The sequence below is a fragment of the Archocentrus centrarchus genome, chromosome 13, assembly GCF_007364275.1.
Source record: "Archocentrus centrarchus isolate MPI-CPG fArcCen1 chromosome 13, fArcCen1, whole genome shotgun sequence".
Classification (NCBI taxonomy): Eukaryota; Metazoa; Chordata; class Actinopteri; order Cichliformes; family Cichlidae; genus Archocentrus; species Archocentrus centrarchus.
The window spans coordinates 22,673,118-22,692,601 of record NC_044358.1 but is presented as its reverse complement, the minus strand read 5'-3'; the positions used below and the strand labels follow the sequence as shown (position 1 = coordinate 22,692,601).

Below are 19,484 nucleotides of genomic sequence, written 5' to 3'. Positions count from 1 at the left end.
GTTGCACTTCAGGCAAATGAACATCCTTTAAATGCACTGACAGACATCTGCTGTGAAAACTGCTGTCAGTTCAGCTTCACTGATACTCCAAAGATATACACAAATGGAAATTCCTTTGAGGGGATGTTTACTTTTTGTGATTGTGGGCAATGAAACATGGACAAGATAACTGAGTGACACTAAAATAGGCTCACTTAATCTTTTTTTTTGTAGGTGTAGTTCACATGATTGATAATGGAGCTGACAAAGTGGCTTATTATAACCTATGACCACAAGTTTTACTGTGGTAAAGTCTTTTAGTGGCCTTAGCTATAATGACAAGATCTAAGGAGGATATTAGGTCATGTATTCATAAAACGACAAAATCTGGCCAGGAAGGAGCTTGGGTCGATGAATGTCATGATAATATAACACAGTTTTAAACAAAGGGATTCATAAACGTGTTTATTTTCACAGCCATAGGATTTTTTTTTCCTTAAACTGAGTGCATTTTACAGTAGGTGTAATTAAATCATGTCTAATTGGCCAGATAGTCCAGTTTTCTTACAATATGGTAAAATGTTTTGTACCTACATTAATGAGATCATTTATTATCCGCTATTATACAGTTTGTGTTCCTCTCTCTTTAATGCTGACTTTCACTTTCAGACCAAACACCCTCAGCTGTTTGCATAGTTAACTGTTCTTACTGGAGTGACCGTCTGGTGAACTATGTTGTTAAATAGTAAGTGGAATAGGAGCAAAAGGTCACAAGTAACCAAACATTAACACAGAGAATGTAATAAATGACACTATTTTGGAGTCTCCTTGAAATAGTTTCACTGTAAAACAATTCCTGTCAGTATATTTAAATATACGTATGGAAATGTAATTGTAGCAATGATTTATTACCCATTTGTCATAAAAACTAAATAACACACACTAAGTATGATGAGGTTATGATAAGGCCAAATAGCACTCACACATTTACAAATACATATATAACCCAACCTTCCCACTAAAAAAGATTCAGGAAGAATAGATTGACAGTTTAAAAAAATGAAAAAGAAATCTCCACTGCACATAGATGTTGAAGATTATTATGATTCATAGCTTAAATCAGCTAAATACATTTGTTTCTCTTAATATGTAAAGGTTATTTTTTTATACATGTATCTTTAAGTAATAAGACTAATTCACGTGTCCCCCGTTGACTGTATGTTGATTGCACTATTACAAATCGTTTGTTATTCTATATGTAAATTAATGCAGGCAATAATTCCATTAAAAGCTGCTGGCCCTTATTAATTCAAATTATCCATTTTAAACCCATTAAGCATACTTGGGCTTAAAAACGGAGACTTTGCTGCACATTTTTTGACTATTGCTTAGGCTTAAAAGCTGATAAAAGCCCTGTAAGTATTCAGCGAAATAAGCTACACACCACTCCATCGCACTGTTCACCTGAACCTGCGCCTCGGGGCTGTTTAGGCGCCACTAGCAGCAAGTGCAGCTGACAGGGTCACTTCTAAACGTCGCCCTGACGGAGGAGGCAACGACTCTGTGGACGGTTAACTTCAGAGGGCTACTTCACTGCCTCTCTGTATGTCACAGGCTGCATAAATATGGGATCTCCCCTATGTGGATAACACACTTGCGCAAGACTCTGATGGATCATTTTAAATTTAGCGATCCTCTCTGGGTAGATGTGGTATAGTACAGTAGGTAGTTGTAGAGAAGGGTCTGTGCGTGAGTGTGTTCGTTTGTGTGTTCTTGCACTCCTAGAATAGACAGCCAAAGGAAAGAGAAGAAGGAGAAGAAGAGAGGCGGGATCGGTTTGTGCCTTGTTGAATCCGGGGTGAAGCAAATAGATCGTCTGTAACAGATCGATCAGCAGTTCGCGTTCCCTTCGTGGATTTGATGGATGTTTGATCAGTGGATGTGATGCCCATATATATCATCGACCGTAAATTTCCCGACATATCTGGTAAGTAGCTCACGCACCCCAAGAGCTCTTGTAAAGCGGTGCCATCTGTGTGCGTCGGCGCCTCTCTCTCTCAGTGTGTGTGTGTGTGTGTGTGTGTGTGTTAGTGTGCGTGTGTGCGCGCGCATCATTCTTGCGTGTGCGCTCGTACTGCTTGGGTGACACGGGGCAGCGTGCACCAGTTGATCATGCCACCCCCCTCGGAGTTTCTGACGTGCAACAGGAGATGAGGAGCTGGCAAGCATTTCTCGGTTGCGAAGCATGGTGTGTGCTGAAGCTTATCCCCCCCACTAGAGTTTAAAACTTAGATGCACTTGGTCCGATCAGAAAACACTGTTCCACCTGGGTATCCTCTAACCTCTTTGGGGTACTAGTCCACTGTATTCCAGCTGTATTCCAGGAGACTGGTGGCGTTGCTGTAAGTTTGGTGTTATATCCCTTTAAAAGTTATTTTTACTATTGCATTCATACGGCTATTGCAAAACCCATTAGGGCAGCAGTTTAAGAGGTGGACTTCATTTCATCTAGATCACAGCACCTTTGCGTGCAGGGACTCTTCACTCAAAGATGATTTCAATCTTCAGTGTGGAGCTATAGGCCCTGTGCTAAAAATCATATCCCAGAGAAGGTGTTATTTTCAGTTAAAGTAGGCCACATTCCTGTACTTACTGGAACCCATTTCTATACAGGACATATTAATTGCTCACGTGGATGCAAGTTGTTAAAAAAGTGGCTTTGTGCAAGTAGTCTTGTGTTGACTATGTGTGTGTGTGTGTGTGTGTGTGTGCAGACACATGGGTGTTTTCAGGTGTCTCAGTGAATGATGGGTTTAATATTGAACGGGTTTGTGAGGTCTCACAAGATTGGGGCTCTTTATGTTTTAAATACATCATGAAAGACAGACAGAATGGAGAAAAACAGAGTTTTGATTTTTGGTGCTCCTTTCATAAACTATTATCTTAAAATGCAGACACAGCAGTGCATACCTTTCAAACACGCTCAGCCGTCACATTAGAAAAAAAATATATTGACTACATTCTGAAACTTGAGCAGTAACATTAAACACAGATTAGGTGTACCCTCTCACACCTCCACAGAGTAAACATCCTTAAAAGCTTCAGTGTCACATACATACTATGCTAACAGATTCCCTTAACCTAACCATGTGTGCAGGACTTAATTTATGATAAAGAAACACAGCCGTGAGTGTAATGTTGAATAGTAAATCAGTGTTCCTATAAGACCGAAACATGCCTGAATACACTAAAAAGGAGTCACGTAGGACCTCTCGGTGTCCTGCTCAGTACACCTTTTCCCTCTTTTGCACTCTGCTCTTTTTGTACATTCCTTCCGTGTCTTTATGTTCTGTTTCCTTTTTAATAAATTTTACAGACGTTCAATTTCTTGGCATGCAAAGTGTCAGAAAGCGTGGCTGAATATAATATACAGCCTCTCCAATGCTGACATGCACACATGGTTTTATTAGAGCTGTGGGAATGCTGTCACAGTGATGTGCTTGCTCGCAGACAAAGTTTCTGCCCCCCTCCTGCACTCTGAGAGGTTGACAGGAAGTTGCGATTACCATATCAACTTGTGTCATCCTACTGTCCTATCTCCTTTTTTAAAATCTCTTCAATCACTTGTTTTCCTTCATATTTTCTGTTGCCTTTATTACTGTTGTAGAGTTGAATCCACTCTTCTGTAGTAAATCTTGGTGATGTCTTGCGTGATTTAGTGTCAGTGCAGAGTTGGGAAAGCACCCTGCCTGCAGGGAGCTGCGGTTGGTGTGTACGATAGTGGCTTATCAGGTCGGATAGGAAAAAAGAAAACTCAGAAGTTTACTTTACACTGGGGTTTTTGTTCAGTCATGAAGTGGACTGATAGGTGAATTTACATTCAGCAAGGCTGTGATTACATGTGATAAATGTTGATTTGTGCATGGGTACAGTACAAAGAGTACATGATGTGTGTCTGTAGCTGTTCGTTCAAAGGAAACTAGGAGACTTTGTCCTTTGGTCACGCAGTGCTCTCATCTCAGCCTGCATGTGGCGAGACCCACCCATCTGCACAGACACCTCATGACACTAGCTTGTAGTGTGTATGAGAGCATGGCTGTGGATGAGTGTTTGTGTGCAGTCACTGAATGAGTGCATGTCTGTGCAGAGTTGTTAAAGGATTAAGGATTAATTGCCTTCAGAGATGGACTTAACTGCTTGTTTCATGAACTTTGTAAAGTCCTCTTTTAGCCCCTGAGAGGAAAACATCACTGCATGGTGAAGAACAGAGAAAAGGTTCCGCTTGGTTTCTGTTCTTCTGAAGTGTGTGTTTCATTTTTTGTTGGGTTTTGCTTTGTTTTTTTCCCCTTTTTTTCTTCTTCTTTTTTTTTTTTGTTGTTGTTGGGTGTGTGCAACCACCACTGGGGTAAGAACTTCCATTATTTATTATTTTCACCTTTCACTCCAAGACTGTTTTAAACAAAAGATGTTCTTACAGATTATTTTTTCCTCATTTTAATTTTACATTGCTGCATCTTTTAGCTCCTTTTCTGTCTTTTCTTTTTTTGCTTGTTCTTAAGAAACCAGAAGACTTAACAGAGCATCAGCTTCATAGTGTTAAAACTAATATCTTTCATTCTAAAAAAGTTCAAACTAAATTGGCAACATGCAAAAGGAACACTACCATTTTTGAAAGACTGAGATATTTCTTTCTACTTGTATTTTTAGCACACTTCTGTTATCTAAATCCCTTAATTTTATTACATTTAGAGTGAATGATTATTTTAATAAAAAAAATATCTAGGCATTTTAATGAGTTAATTGTTGCTGCCATAAAGGAGCAAAAATGTCTCCAGAATTTTTTCAAATCCTAATGAGTCAACATTAAATTGATTATTTAATGCAACCAGTATAGATGAACCACAGAGAGTCACCATATGTCATTTTAAAGTAGCTGCAATCAGGTTTGCTTGATAAGTGAAAATGTATGGCTCATTAGATTAGCTACTTATTCATTTCCTCTCAGTTGACTAATCATTTCAGTTAAAACCCCTCAGGTGAGTTGATACAGGCGCCAGCTGAAGAAGGAGACCTAAGAATGACAGAGACCAACACCCCCAAGTCGGCCAAGAAGCTCCGCTGGACCTCCCTGGAGATCGGCCTCATCACCATTGTTTCCTTGCTCTTCATTGTCATCATTGCCCTCATCATCCTCTTTGCCACACAGAAGACAGGTGAGTGATCTAAGGAAAGAGGGCTGATAAAGATGAATGAGAAGTATCTAAAACCTTGAGTAGCTCAAAGGAGAAACATTTTTTGAGTTTCTATCAGGCTCATGCTGATGAAAGCTTTGTAAACCTTACAAAAAAAACCTCATCAATACAAACGCATCATGTAATTAAAAATACTTCTGACAGCTACTGTGTGTCATTGAGCAATTTTTTTTTTATTATTATTTTTTCTTATTGTAAGCAAACTTTTCCAAACTTTCAGATTACCTTTAAACTGTTTCCATGCAAGGACGATCACTTTCAGCTGAGCTCATGGTTAATAGTGAGCACAAAGAAGCCTGCTGAAGTGCAGCACTTTGTTCAGGTGATAGATGACACTTGAGCTGTGTACTTTAAAAACAGTGCAGAAGTGCAGTCACCGAGACAGAATGAAGAAAACAATGCAAAGGTCCTTTTTTTTTTTTTTTAAGTTTTCCATTGTGGGTTTTTTTTTTTTTTTTGGCCTTTTTATACACTTAATGTACAAAATTGGAAAGATATGTGTATGATGTTATTTCAAATTATGAGAAATTACAATAAAAGGACACTGAGAAAATGATCATTAAACTTTTCCTTACCAATGGAAACCAACAAAATCTGCTTCATTTGCCATTTTTTTAAACATATATCATGGTATTTGCAGATGATCGAGGACTCATGTTACATAATATGATACATAATATGAGTTTTACATCATTAGCAGAGCCTAGATTAATGTGATGTGGTACAAGCTATGTAGGGGTAAATTAACAGTGATAATAGGAAACATATTTGTAGTAATATAGATTAAATAATGATACATGGAACAATTGTGAAGTTTAACAGATTTAGAACATAAACAGCTCACAGAAAGTGAAATCAGATTAAGTTTGAAGGAGCTGGATTGGCTCATGTGTGTATGTTTTTTTTTTGTTGTTGTTGTTGTTACAGCGTTTATGAAGCATTCTGCTTCATAAATGTGTAAACTGCCATGTCAAAAAGATTAAAGTTCAATAACTTGTTTGTACCCATGTGTGCACTCAGCTGTGTGCACATCATGTGCAATTACACTCGATACAAACCGAAATCCATGAAGCATTCTGTTTACGGTCATCCAGAATTTTATTTCTCGTGTCAGGCTAACTTTGATTAATGCTTTACCACCGAAATTATTTCTGATACTGAAAGTAACACTCCTTATTTGCAAGAAGAATAACAAATAAACAAAGGAACTAAGAGACAAAGAGAGGTAAGAGAATTAGGATATGACATCATGAATGATAGCTGCAAAAATCCCACTGAGTAATGATTTGTTTTGCATTTTCTGTAGATGAAATCTGCACCACAGCGGACTGCACACAGTCAGGTAAGCAGTGTTTGTTTGTGCATTCTCTTTAGTGTCTCGTTCTGAAGGCTTTGATTCTTCTCAAGGGAAGACAGAAGATAGGAAAACCGAGTTTGCCTCATGAAGCCCAGGGATTTCAAACATACTTAGAGAAAATTGCCACTTCAACTTCAACTACAAGAGAATCTGAGAAACTGGTAATGGGTATAAGCAGATATATATAGATGAAGCAAAACCATTGCATATATCCGTGGAACACTGAAAAAGCTAAAACTTTTTTTTTCAGCATATCAAAGTTTTGTTATGAAGGTTTAATATTTAAACTGGAAACACTCTTTGACCACATGACTGCAGCAATAAGCAGTCTTGCGTAACCTTTTTGAATCTCACATAAAGCCATAGTCAGACAACACATTTTTCTCTAATTGCACCATTCCTGACAATCGACATGTAACTGAAATTGTAAAAGTGGTTCCCAGCATTCCTTTTGTTCCTTAAAAAATACACCCCCTCTCCCTCCAGCTTCATCAATAATAACATCACATCATTATTACTTTATTTTTTTCACATCATTAAAAAAAAAACAGTCATAGGAGAACTATTTATTGTGCCTGTTAAAAAATACATGAAATAGTGCATTAACAGTTTAAAACTCTACCTCCTTTTTCTAGCAACAGATGCCGATTTCTTTCTGATGCATTTTTGGTGGAGCTGGTGTCCCAATTCAGTCAGATTTGACAGACAGCCTTGTCACAAGAGATCTCAGAGCTGCCTTCTGGAATTTAATTGCAGTTTTAAAAAAGTATACGTCTTTCCACTAAACTGAACTCAATCACCATCATTATACTTTTTTTTTTTTTTTTCCAGTGTATGCAAATTTTCCATTGTTACTGCAGAAAAGAATGTCACATTATAGTTTTGAATGTTCTTTAGTGGTACATTTTGCTACTGGAACAGCAAGCATTTAAGGCTTTAGGAAGTTTATGACTGCAAATGCTCTTTTTAAAGGTTGCCCAGTGACCTACAGGTTATATGAAAAGTTAAAGTCCACCCTCGTGTTCACTATAAGGCCTCAGCCAGTTCAGAAGTTTTGCTTTGCATAACAACTGGAAGCAGGAAAATGTGTCACACTTCACTTATGAATGAGTTATATCACATTAGTTTAAGCCACATGAAAACCATGTTAATGTGACCTTCAACTTGCCATCTGTGTAACCTATTTTTTTCTATTTTGTTTTCACGGTCAGCAACCTAAATTGCACTGAGTAAGAATGGACAGAATATCTGATCAATTTACAGTCATTCATGAAACAAAATTTGGTCTGTGGTAGTTTCTGCTTGCTATCCATTTATTTGTGCCATCTGTAATTGTCAAAAGGAGAGACTGATCTGCAAGGTGGCTTTTGTGGAAATCCAATAAAATTTGTTTAAACTATTTCTTAATTTCATTTAACTGCCATTTAGAGGATTTCATTTACTGCAGATTTTCTCCTTTCAGTTTAATGTTCATTCTTTTAATGTATTCAGATTTGTTTTATTTTTATCTAAGTTAACGGTGGCTTGAATTATTAAACAGAAATTTGTTTGTCAGCAACACACAGACAAGCCCCTCTAATACAAATATGTAGCCAGCAGCTTGTTAGCTTTGCTGTTGGTACATTGGAAATAGGAAAACATCTAATATATACAGAATGGCTGCATAGTGTTACTGATCTTCAATCACACTGGGAAGAAAGTAAGTGAAGTATATTTCTTAAAATATCATATTATTAGCATTGACCTGCACTTGTTGAACAAACTATAGAGTACTTATACACAAAACTGAATAGAAATGGTAAGCGGAAGAGTCACATGCATAATGTCATACCTTTAGGCTTTATATTTGTTGGTTAATTTTACTTATTTATCCTGCATTAAACTATTGTTTGCTTATTTATGTATTGCCTCATTTCTTAGCGCTTGTTTCCTCTCTGTGCATACAGCGTCTCGTCTCATTGAGAACATGGATGCTAGTGTGGATCCTTGTGACAACTTCTACCAGTACGCCTGTGGAGGCTGGCTTAAAAAGAACATCATCCCAGAGACCACCTCTAGATACAGCACCTTTGACATCTTACGAGATGAACTGGAGGTCATCCTCAAAGGTCAGACACCTACACACACCCACGCAAACAAACAGAGATGTAGACTAAGACTACAGCACAAGCAGGCAGTCAGACTAAAGACAGATGTGAGTTTCCAAACCCAATTCTGAAAAAGTTGGCTCACTATATAAAATGTAAATAAAGACAGAATGCAATGATTTGCAAATCTCATAGACCCATATTATTCACAATAGAACACAGGAAACAAATCAAATGTTTAAACTGAGAAAATGGGCCATTTCAAGAAAAAATATTAGCTCACTTTGAATTTGATGGCAGCAAGACATCTCAAAAAAGTTAGGATTGTGGCAACAAAATTTCCTGCAAGTTCATTATACATTGTATGATGACAATAAAAAGCTGGAAAAGTAAGTGGTACAAAAAAGAAACAGCTGGAAGAACATTTTGCTAAAACTAATTAGGTTAATTTGCAAAAGGTCAGTAACCTGATTGTGTAAAAATCTCTTGTCCCTTTGCTCAATCTCTGTGTGTAAGCTACAAGGCCAAAAATCAGTATTGGATGCCTGTAATCTTCGGGCAGCACTGCATTAAAAACAGGGATGATTCTGTCATGGAAATAAGGAACACCCCAGAAATCACTGTCTGTGAACACAGTGCACGGTGCCATCCACAAATGCAGGTTAAAGCTCTCTCAGGCAAAGAAGAAGCCATATGTGAACATGACGCAGAAACACTGCTGTCTTCTCTGGGCCAAAGCTCATTTGGACTGAATGGAAACTGATCCTCTGGACTAAAGAGGAAAGAGACCATCAGGTTTGTTATCTGCATTCAGTTCAAAAGCTCGCATCTCTGGTGGTGCGAGAGTGCATCAGTGCCTATGGAACTGACAGCTTGCGCATCTGAACAAGCACGATGAAACATAGATTTGATTAGGTGACATCTTTTTCAGAGAAGGTCCTGCAAATTTTCACCTATTGAAAACATTTGGTGCATCATGAAACCAAAAAATATGACAAAGAATGTTCTCAGTTTAAACATTTGACATGCTTTATATGTTCTATTGTGAATAAAATATGGGTTTATGAGATTTTCAAATCACTACACTCTATTTTTATTTTCATTCCACAACTCCAATTCCAAAAAAAGTTGTATCAAAGAAATAATACCATAGCCTAAGAAGACTTGTAAAGCACCCTCGCACAATGCATCTTTTTCAGTCTACGTTTTGTAGGGCTGAGAACAGCTTGACTTGGTTTCACTAGCTTACATGTAAAGAGGACTGTCCTTCAGAGACTGCAGCTCTATAGATATCACAGATGCCACGGGAACTGGGAGTTTGTTGGCATTATCGGCATTTGTGCTTGTGACATGGAGCTTGAGCTGCTTTCTAAAGATTTCACCACATGATATTGAGGAAAAAACACAATTTAAGGTTTCAATATGAATGTGTGTCTCTGGTGTTTTGCAAGCCTTTAACAGGCATTGCAGTATAGTGTCCCTGTTACAGAAAAGGCAGTTATACTTCAAATGTGTTTGCAGATTTGAGTGTGTGTGCATGGGCATGAGTCCACACTTCAATTCAAGTTGTTTGCAAGAAGGTTGGCAGAGCCCTGTGTTTCAGGGTGCTAACTCTTTACGGGGCACAAACTTTCCAATGACAATGAAAACTGGACTAGCTGCAGGTGAAACAGAGTGATTAGAGTGGATAGGAGAGATTCAACCTTACTGGGAAAGGAAAAACAGGGTTTAAGGTGCAGCTTGTCTTGTAGACTCAGAAGACTTTGACCAGCCTTGAGCAATTAATTGGTCCAATCTTGATAGATAAACACACAGTTAATTTCTTGGGACACACCTGTCTTTCTTTTGCTTTCTGTCCTTATGTTTTCCATTACTAACATGCAGATTTTTTTCCAAAACATAAAACTGATTGCATTTAATCTAACATTTAATCTAAGGTCTGTTTCAATGATCGAGCATATTGTGAGACAATATAAGGAAAACTTTTTCTTTGCTAAAACTGAGTTTTTTGTTTTGGAAAACAAAAACTTAATTTTCTTACTGGCAGGCCTCATTATCCTTACTTTCTCTTTACTTCTTGATCAACACCTTTTTACCAATCAATATAACATTCATTAGGGTTTAGAGATTGCCTTGTAACATAATGAACATTTATTTATATACCTTTGTTCAGAGAGTACTTTTAGTAGTAGAATTGCATCATTATTCCTACTGTGTAGTGTAATTATAAAAGTGTATTGGTGAATTTCTGGCTCTTACGCCTTCACAGTGATTTGCTTGAACATGAGATTCTCAGAGGTACTGCCGAGGTTTTAAATTAGACTTCTGAAAAACAGCTTAGGGATGGTATAAAAAGTAATGCATATGAACTTGTTTGGACTGCACACTGTTTTAGAACACCTTACAGCCATTCTGCTTTGCTTTGTTCTCTCTTCTTGATGGCAGTCTTAGCTCTCATAGAAATCACACATGGGGGGGCAAAAATGGAAATAAACATTGCTCAACAAAGGCTTATTTTAGCCATTTTTATACTGCATGTGCAGTTATGTACATAGCATGCCTCCGTGTGGGTTTGTGGCATGACTTCACACTTGTAAAATACACTTATTCTTATATTTGTCTAGTTGATTTGTCAGGTCTTAAACTGATATCTGCATTTCTCTAAAAGGAGAATAAAAGAAAGAAAGAAAGAAAGAAAGAAAGAAAGAAAGAAAGAAAGAAAGAAAGAAAGAAAGAAAGAAAGAAAGAAAGAAAGAAAGAAAGAAAGAATTACTAATGCGGAAACACTGGGCAAAGTGCAAGGGCTGATGTTTAAGAATCACTGACTTAATTGCTCTAAATGCTGTGTTTACCACAGAGAGACATGAAACTGCATAAGCACTGGCCCTACTCATTCAGCAGATTAAAGCCCCAACAGCCGTCAGTGTTGCATTCGTTCATTCAGGTTGTCACAGTAGGAATGTCACAGTAGGAATGTCACAGTAGGAATGTCACAGTAGGAATGTCACAGTAGGAATGTCTCAGACTGCGCTGTGTTCGGGTTTATTCTCTGTTTGCTTCTCTGCGTAAGTCTTTTTGCGTTTTAAAGAAAAATAAAACACGGATTCCTTGGATCCGAGATTAGACTTGATGAGCCAAAACAAGACATCCACTTTCTGTTGTTTTGAAGACTTACATAGCCACTAGCTCTCCCATAAAAAAATTTAATGACTGAATATGTAAGAAGGAGTGGGCACCGTAAGTGTGAGGCCTCAGATTAGTGACCTCTGCTCTGGAAGAGACATCAAACATAAGACCTCTGATCCTAGGCCTGGCTCTCGATGGCTTCTTGGATACTACCGCCCACTGATGAACACATCCTTTTCCTGTCAACAGCTGCAGGGGCCTGAAAACACCTGGATGCCACAGTGCTCCAGGCTGCCTGACATGCAATAAAAAGGCTCCATCTATGTGTATGTGTGTAAATAGCTGTTCAGATTTGTGGTTGCTTGTAAATACCTTGGATTGTTCTCTGATGCTGTAAAACGCTATAATGAGGCATAATGAGGCTCCGCACCCTGAATGTGACCACGGCGGTGTGTATGTAGGTGCACGAGGCTGGTAGAGGTTTATTTTTCAGCTCCCCATTCTCAGGTGTAACATGCTGTGCAATAATTTGCCCAATTGACAGTGACTGGTTTAATAACTAACTGGTTTGTTTCAGGAAGAGGAAGAAGAATACAATAGGCAGAAAAGACTAAAAGGAAGGTTTTCATCTAAAAACAAAACAAAAACAAAAAAAAATGCAATAAAGACAGAAGTGAAATATATAAGGGAAAAAATGGAAGAAGAGACAGGAGGTGAGATAGCATCACGGGGGTGGGCTGGGGTGGGGGCTTTGATGCAAAATGAGGACGAGTTCTGTAGCCAGGGAATGATGGTATATTGAAAAAAAGAAAACTAGGTAAGGAAGTGCGAAGCAGCATGTGGTAGTCATCTCCAAGCTAAGCCCTATGTGTAGATGTATGTGAGCACACTCCTGCTCTTCTGTATTAAATGAGGTGCTTTTTGTATGTGTCTAAATCTGACTGTAAAGAGCAAAGTCTAACCAGGGGTATGCAGCACATGCAGATTACGTTTCTTGTAGAATTTGGCATCGCCAAGAGCTTCAAAACAAACCTGTGAGGTAGCTGTGATATCAAAACTGTGCCCAGATATAAGATTTTTTTTTTTCTGCGTGCTGCTAACAATTTATGACATACTGAAGAGACTGGATGTCTGTGATAACAATAACTGAAATAGAGCTTTACTATAAAACAGATGTTACTGACCGCTATAGGACTTTTGAAATAAATAACTTGTTCATTTGACCTCCTCATATCAAAAAAAAAGAAAAAAAAAATTCCAGCAAGAATCATTGCAAAACACTACAGAAACTCTACTCCTCATAAACACACCAAATAAATACAGCTGACCCGAGGTGTCTGGCCAAGAAAAATAATATGAATATTAATGCAAAAAGTCTTCTCCAACAAAAACATATTGAACAAAAATCCTGAATTGAATATGTCTTTGCCAGAAAGAAAATGCTTATGAATAAAAGGAAATAGTTTAGACCTCCACTGAGGTAATAATCTCTTCTGCTAGCTGTCCTACAGCCAAATGTCTGTGTGTGCTGTGTACATAACAGAAATGTTATGGCAAGACTAATAAAGTGGCATTCCGACTAACAAGAATTGACAGAAATGTATACTGTATATACAAAGGTTTGATTATGCTTGATGGTGGGGTTGGTGGGAAGCCTGTATCTTCACTACCTGTAAATAAAAATGGCAATGTTGAGTTTCATGACTGTTTCAGCAAATGCTAGGATGATTTTAGTTCACACAATAGCAAAGTAGGCTGAGGCAGAGCAGAGCCCCACTTCATGGGGAACAAAACTCCATGTAGAAGTTTTACAGCCACTAACTTTATTAAAGTTGCATGAAACTTACGCGCCTGACAAGTGAAGTCCCTGCGGACATGCCCTGAACCTGCATCTAATAGTCAGCAGGAGGTTATGCCTTTGCTTTCTCAGTGACATAAGTAAACATTTTCCTGATGAATTTAAGGTTTCAGGCATTCATTTCAATTCTTAATGAATACAATAGCTTTTTTTTCAAAACTGTGGTCCTCATTAGATTTAAAAACGATGACACAGCAGGGTGTGCTTTAGGGTGAGCCTACCCAGTTTGCCACAATATGAGTGTGCAAGGCCCTTTAGTTCCTCACTTGTGTAAAAGCTAAGATGGTGAAGGCAAAAACACTCAGCGCGAGCCTTCACAATGGAATTTTTCTAACCAATGACTACAATGATTATATACATATTTTATGTACATTAATTAATAAAGTGCATCTATTGATAAATTTCTGAGTCTAAACTGACTCAGAATCCTTTATTTATCCAGGTAAAAGTCTCACTGAAATTAAAATCTCTTTTTCAAGGGAGACCTGGTGACCAGGGCAGCAGATGTTTTATTGTGTTTATGCCTGCACCAACGTACTGTAAACCCTAACTTCTAGTCACACTTAATTGACTCCAGAATAGGAATTAAATTGAAAAGAAAAAAAAATGAAGGTTTAATATCTAAAAAACAATAATAATAATAATTTTAAAAAAACATAAAATTTTAAAACAAACAAGTAAACCAAAACCTCGGTAGTTGAGACACCTCTCATACATCTTTTTGGGCAGAACTTCCTTTTTTTTTTTAAAATTTACAACATTTTATGGTGCTGTTATTCAGATTTTGTGCTTATGATGACCAAAACAGTTTTTTCCCCATCTACATTTTAAGTATTTTAAAACTTTGATTTTCAGGGCCACTGTCCCTCAAAATGGCTCCTCTCCCTAAATTTCCCAACACCAGCACACAGAGTGCAAACAGAAACCAGACTATAAACTCAACCAGGATGCCAATCTCAATTAAACAAACAAATAAAGACTCATTAAGCATGTTCAGCACTTCTTAATTATATTTTGACAGAAAAGTATTTTCTCAGAAAAAAAAAAAGCAGAAGCAAAATGATTTCCTCCCATTATAGCATAATGCATAATATAACTGCATTGTGTTATATTATGCATATTGCATAATATAACACAATGCAGTTAGTGGAAGATGGTCTGGCCTAAGCAAAGTGCTCAACTTTTTCACAGAGGAAACTGGACTTTAAGTCCCAGGATTTTGAGTTCTGATTTTGAGACTATTTCTTTTCTTTTGTTTGAGACTTTTTCAGTTCCGCCACTGATTGGCTCGGAATATGCACCTAGACTACTCAGTTAGATTCAGGAAAATATTATGGTTTGCATTAGACTGCTCCTTTACAGCATTAGCTGATCAAAGCTTGTCCAACATTTTCTTAAGGGATACAGTATATTATCTTTCACTTGAAAATGTGTAACATTAGCAAAGCCATAAAATAAAAGACAAAGAAATGTTAATTACAAACTTACTGTCTGATATATCACAAACAAACTGAGATAACACATTTCAATACATTTTAGCTACAAGGGAACAGGAGACAGGGCTGCCTCAATGAAGCTGTTAATTATTTACAGCTACATTAAGGGAGATTTTATTGGAGTGTCATTCACATTTGCATAGAATTTTAAAGCTAATCCATATTCCTTACAATTTCCTTACAATGGGTTTATTGTCCCTACAAATGCTTAAAGCAGCAAGCTAACACTCTCAAACAGGTTCAATTCATTTCAGCTTTGACTTCATTTGCAATTTCTGCTCATAATATACTCTAAATATATCTTTCATAGTCATGTATTGGAAGCAAACCAAGCAGGACTAAAGACACTGCAAGTGAAATGCCTTGTGGAATGAAAAACACTCAGGGATAAAATGGCAATGCAGAAGGTTGAAACTCTAAATTCGGATTCTGTATCATGCTGAGCGGTTTGGTTCAAATTGACGTGACGTCTCAAACAAACATCAGGTGGCACAAAATCCATTCTCAAATAAATCCAAATGCACACATAAGGGGCGAGAGAAAGTGTGTGTGTGTGTGTGTGTGTGTGTGTGTGTGTGTGTGTGTGTGTGTGTGTGTGTGTGTGTGTGTGTGTGTGTGTGTGTGTGTGTGTGTGTGAAGAAAAGAGAGTGAAAGGGTAAGCCTTTGCTGTGGTTAAACATTAGCGCCAGGCAGTCAGTAATCCAATCACATGCACATGATCTGTGCCCTTTTGCAGGAAGCGCCCTGTGAAGGGTCTCTATCTCAGGACTTCATTACAATTAAATGAGCACATAAATAGTGCACACATGGCAATGAGAAAATGGGAGGATTAGAAAAATGAAAAGGTAGAGAGAGTCTGAGGTGAAATGCAGTTGTGCGGGAAGTGAAAACAAGGAGGAAAAGAAATTACTTTTAATGAGCACATGAAAAAAAAAATACAAGGTGATCATTTGGTACAAAATTCTAGTCTTTGTGTTTGGATAAATTTTGTTTTTCAGGCTATTTGCATTTCAGCATATTCAATTGGAAATGAACTAATGGATACAGCACCATTATAGTGGTGAGGCAGAATATACTTATCCATCACCTGATCTCAGTCCGATTGAGATGCTGCACCATTTAATTAGGTGATAACAGCCTACTCAGAGGTGGGGGGAGGTAGAATCTAAGCCATGTTAATTATATCTTCTTTGTTTCCAAGACAGGTATATTGATACTCTATATTGTCAAAAGTATTCACTTGTCTGCCTTCACACACATATAAATTTGAGTGACATCCCATTCTTAATCCATAGAGTTTAATATGATGCTGGCCCCACCCTTTGCAGCTATAACAGCTTCAACTCTTCTGGGAAGGCTTTCTATGGGTTTAGGAGAGTGTTTATAGCAATGTTTGACCATTCTTCCAGAAGTGCATTGTGAGGTCAGACAATAATGCTGAATGTGTTTCAATCAATATTTCTGATTGAAAAATCACACTTCATACTCTGTGGTACACAAAGACATGCAGAATTCCTTCATGAATATGCCCTCTGGGGACGTGGTCACTACCACGTCAGCAAGTACAGCTGCAATGACTGCAGTGACCAGCTAGCAAGCTAGGAGTGGCAGACATGGAAAAAAGAAAGAAAGAAAGAAAAGCTGGCTATCTGCAGCTATTTTTCAAAACAAAGTGTAAGTCACTTGGACGTGGTCAAGTCACAGATTTAATCCAGCGGTTTCCCTCAGTGTTCATATTGCACATCAGTTACAGGTGACAGAACTGAGTACTTAGACCGAGTCGCAAGGACAGGGTCAAAGCATAAGGTGAAGTTGATGGACAATTTTTAGTTGTAATAGCCCAGACGTTCTCAAAGTTTTCAGGCCAAGTAGCACCTCAGAAAATATCTTTCTAAGTGACATTTTAAAAGCCTAAAATATACCGAAATGAGGATTATTTCAGTCCTAAACCAAGCAATTAAAAACCATTACTGGAGCTGACACTTGAGGTGAGGAAGAAGAGGATGAGATGGAGATGTGGAGGAGGCAGATGAAGAGGAAAGGAGAAGAAGGCGAAAGAGATTGTGAGAAAGAGATAATAAGAAATAGATGTTGAAATGTACAAATCTTAAATGCCATATATGGTTTAAAAGACCTACTTGTGATCTCTATAAGTAACTTATAATTGACACATTACAGCAGCTTTTTTTTAAAGCTATATTTAGGTGTTTAGAGTATTCATAAGATTTCCCCTCTCCTTCAGTATTCTCAGGAATCTGGAACATTCTAATAGAATTCTATTGGGGTATAAAGAGCTAAAGGACAAAACATGGACTAAATCCAGGAATAAACTAGAATGGAACATATCTAAACCAGGATTAAACTAGAACTAAACTGAGACAAGTGTGTGCGTGAATATTGTAGTAGTTTAGATATAGGGTGGAATTAATAGTATAAAAGTATAGGCATAATGGAAAGGAAATATAGGGCAGTATAAAAAAGTTTATACATCTTTATTTCCAACCTACTTGTGTTTCGTTTCACATTACAGAAGTCAATAAGCATGTTCTGAATTGAAGAAATAAATTTGACTCAATTTGCCTCAACAAGAACACTGTCGGTGCTTTGGCAGAACCCTGTCACTACCTCCTCACCCTCCACGCCCCACTCTGGGCTCAAGAAGCCAACAAAAGGACAATAATATAGCAACAACCAATCAGAATTCAGATAATTCTCTTGCCAAGTAAAATTGTAACCTGCCAATGTGTCAAAAAAGTTCTAGAGCCCTCGTACTGTTTTGCCATCTGAGTATATATATATAGTGATATAAAGAACACAAAAAGAATAACATGATAAATTACCATACATGTTTCTATCTATCTATCTATCTATCTATCTATCTATCTATCTATCTATCTATCTATCTATCTATCTATCTATCTATATCTATATATCTATCTATATCTCTCTCTCTCTCTCTCTCTCTCTCTATATATATATATATATATATATATATATATATATATATATATATAGATTTCCCCTCTCCTTCAGATATATATATATATATATATATATATATATATATATATATATATATATATATATATATATATATATATATATATATATATATATATATATATATTGGTCCATGTACAGGATTCAGATTTCATTTGAGGATGTCAATATTGCCATCCAGAGCTGCTGTTTCCCAGTTTATTGTTGCTCTCTCTTATAGATCTTCCTTTTAAGAATGCTCCTCATGTTCTCAGTAGGCTTGAGGTCAGCGGATGATGGCTGTCACAGCATGATTGTTTCTTTTTTATTTCAAGGGGTAAAGGATGTTTTGTGCAGCATAAAATGGTGCAACAGATACCATTTTGAGAGGATGTCTCTTGGAATCATTTCAAATAATATAGAAAAAGTCTTTTTATGGCTCTGCTTGGACACTAGAATGAACCAATTTCAATTCAATTTTCAATTCAATTCAATTTTATTTATATAGCGCCAAATCACAACAAACTGTCGCCTCAAGGCGCTTTGTATTGTGGGTAAAGACCCTACAATAATACAGAGAAAACCCAACAGTCAAAACGACCCCCTATGAGCAAGCACTTGGCGACAGTGGAAAGGAAAAACTCCCTTTTAACAGGAAGAAACCTCCAGCAGAACCAGGCTCAGGGAGGGGCAGTCATCTGCCGCGACCGGTTGGGCTGAGGGAAGAGAACTGTGGAAGAGAGCCAGAGATTAATATCAATTAATGATTAAATGCAGAGTGGAGTATAAACAAAGTAAATAAGGTGAATGAGAAACAGTGCATTATGTGAACCCCCCCAGCAGACTAGGCCTATAGCAGCATAACTAAGGGATGGTTCAGGGTCACCTGATCCAGCCCTAACTATAAGCTTTATCATAAAGGAAAGTTTTAAGCCTAATCTTAAAAATAGAGAGGGTGTCTGTCTCCCGAATCCAAGCTGGAAGCTGGTTCCACAGAAGAGGGGCCTGAAAGCTGAAAGCTCTGCCTCCCATTCTACTCTTAAGTATCCTAGGAACCACAAGTAAGCCAGCAGTCTGAGAGCGAAGTGCTCTGTTGGGGTGATATGGTACTATGAGGTCTTTGAGATAAGATGGTGCCTGATTATTCAAGACCTTGTATGTGAGGAGAAGAATTTTAAATTCTATTCTAGATTTAACAGGGAGCCAATGAAGAGAAGCCAATATGGGAGAAATATGCTCTCTCTTTCTAGTCCCTGTCAGTACTCTAGCTGCAGCATTTTGGATCAGCTGAAGGCTTTTCAGAAAGCTTTTAGGACAGCCTGATAATAATGAATTACAATAATCCAGCCT

The 19,484-nt window shown here is 37.6% G+C and overlaps 1 protein-coding gene across 2 annotated transcripts in view; it reads left to right on the top strand.

The window, feature by feature from the left end:
- The first annotated feature begins 1,562 nt into the window (after positions 1-1,562).
- The window catches only part of LOC115790977 (neprilysin), a 43,758-nt gene continuing 25,836 nt past the window's right edge, over positions 1,563-19,484 (top strand). The window contains exons 1-4 of one of the 2 annotated variants that reach the window (XM_030745031.1): positions 1,563-1,966; positions 5,016-5,192; positions 6,538-6,573; positions 8,535-8,696. In XM_030745031.1, coding sequence (XP_030600891.1) covers positions 1,924-1,966; positions 5,016-5,192; positions 6,538-6,573; positions 8,535-8,696 — 418 coding nt within the window. In that variant the 5' untranslated portion in view covers positions 1,563-1,923. Of the gene's footprint in view, positions 1,967-4,022; positions 4,385-5,015; positions 5,193-6,537; positions 6,574-8,534; positions 8,697-19,484 lie in introns of those variants that run through there. The other variant, XM_030745030.1, reaches the window with a different exon arrangement.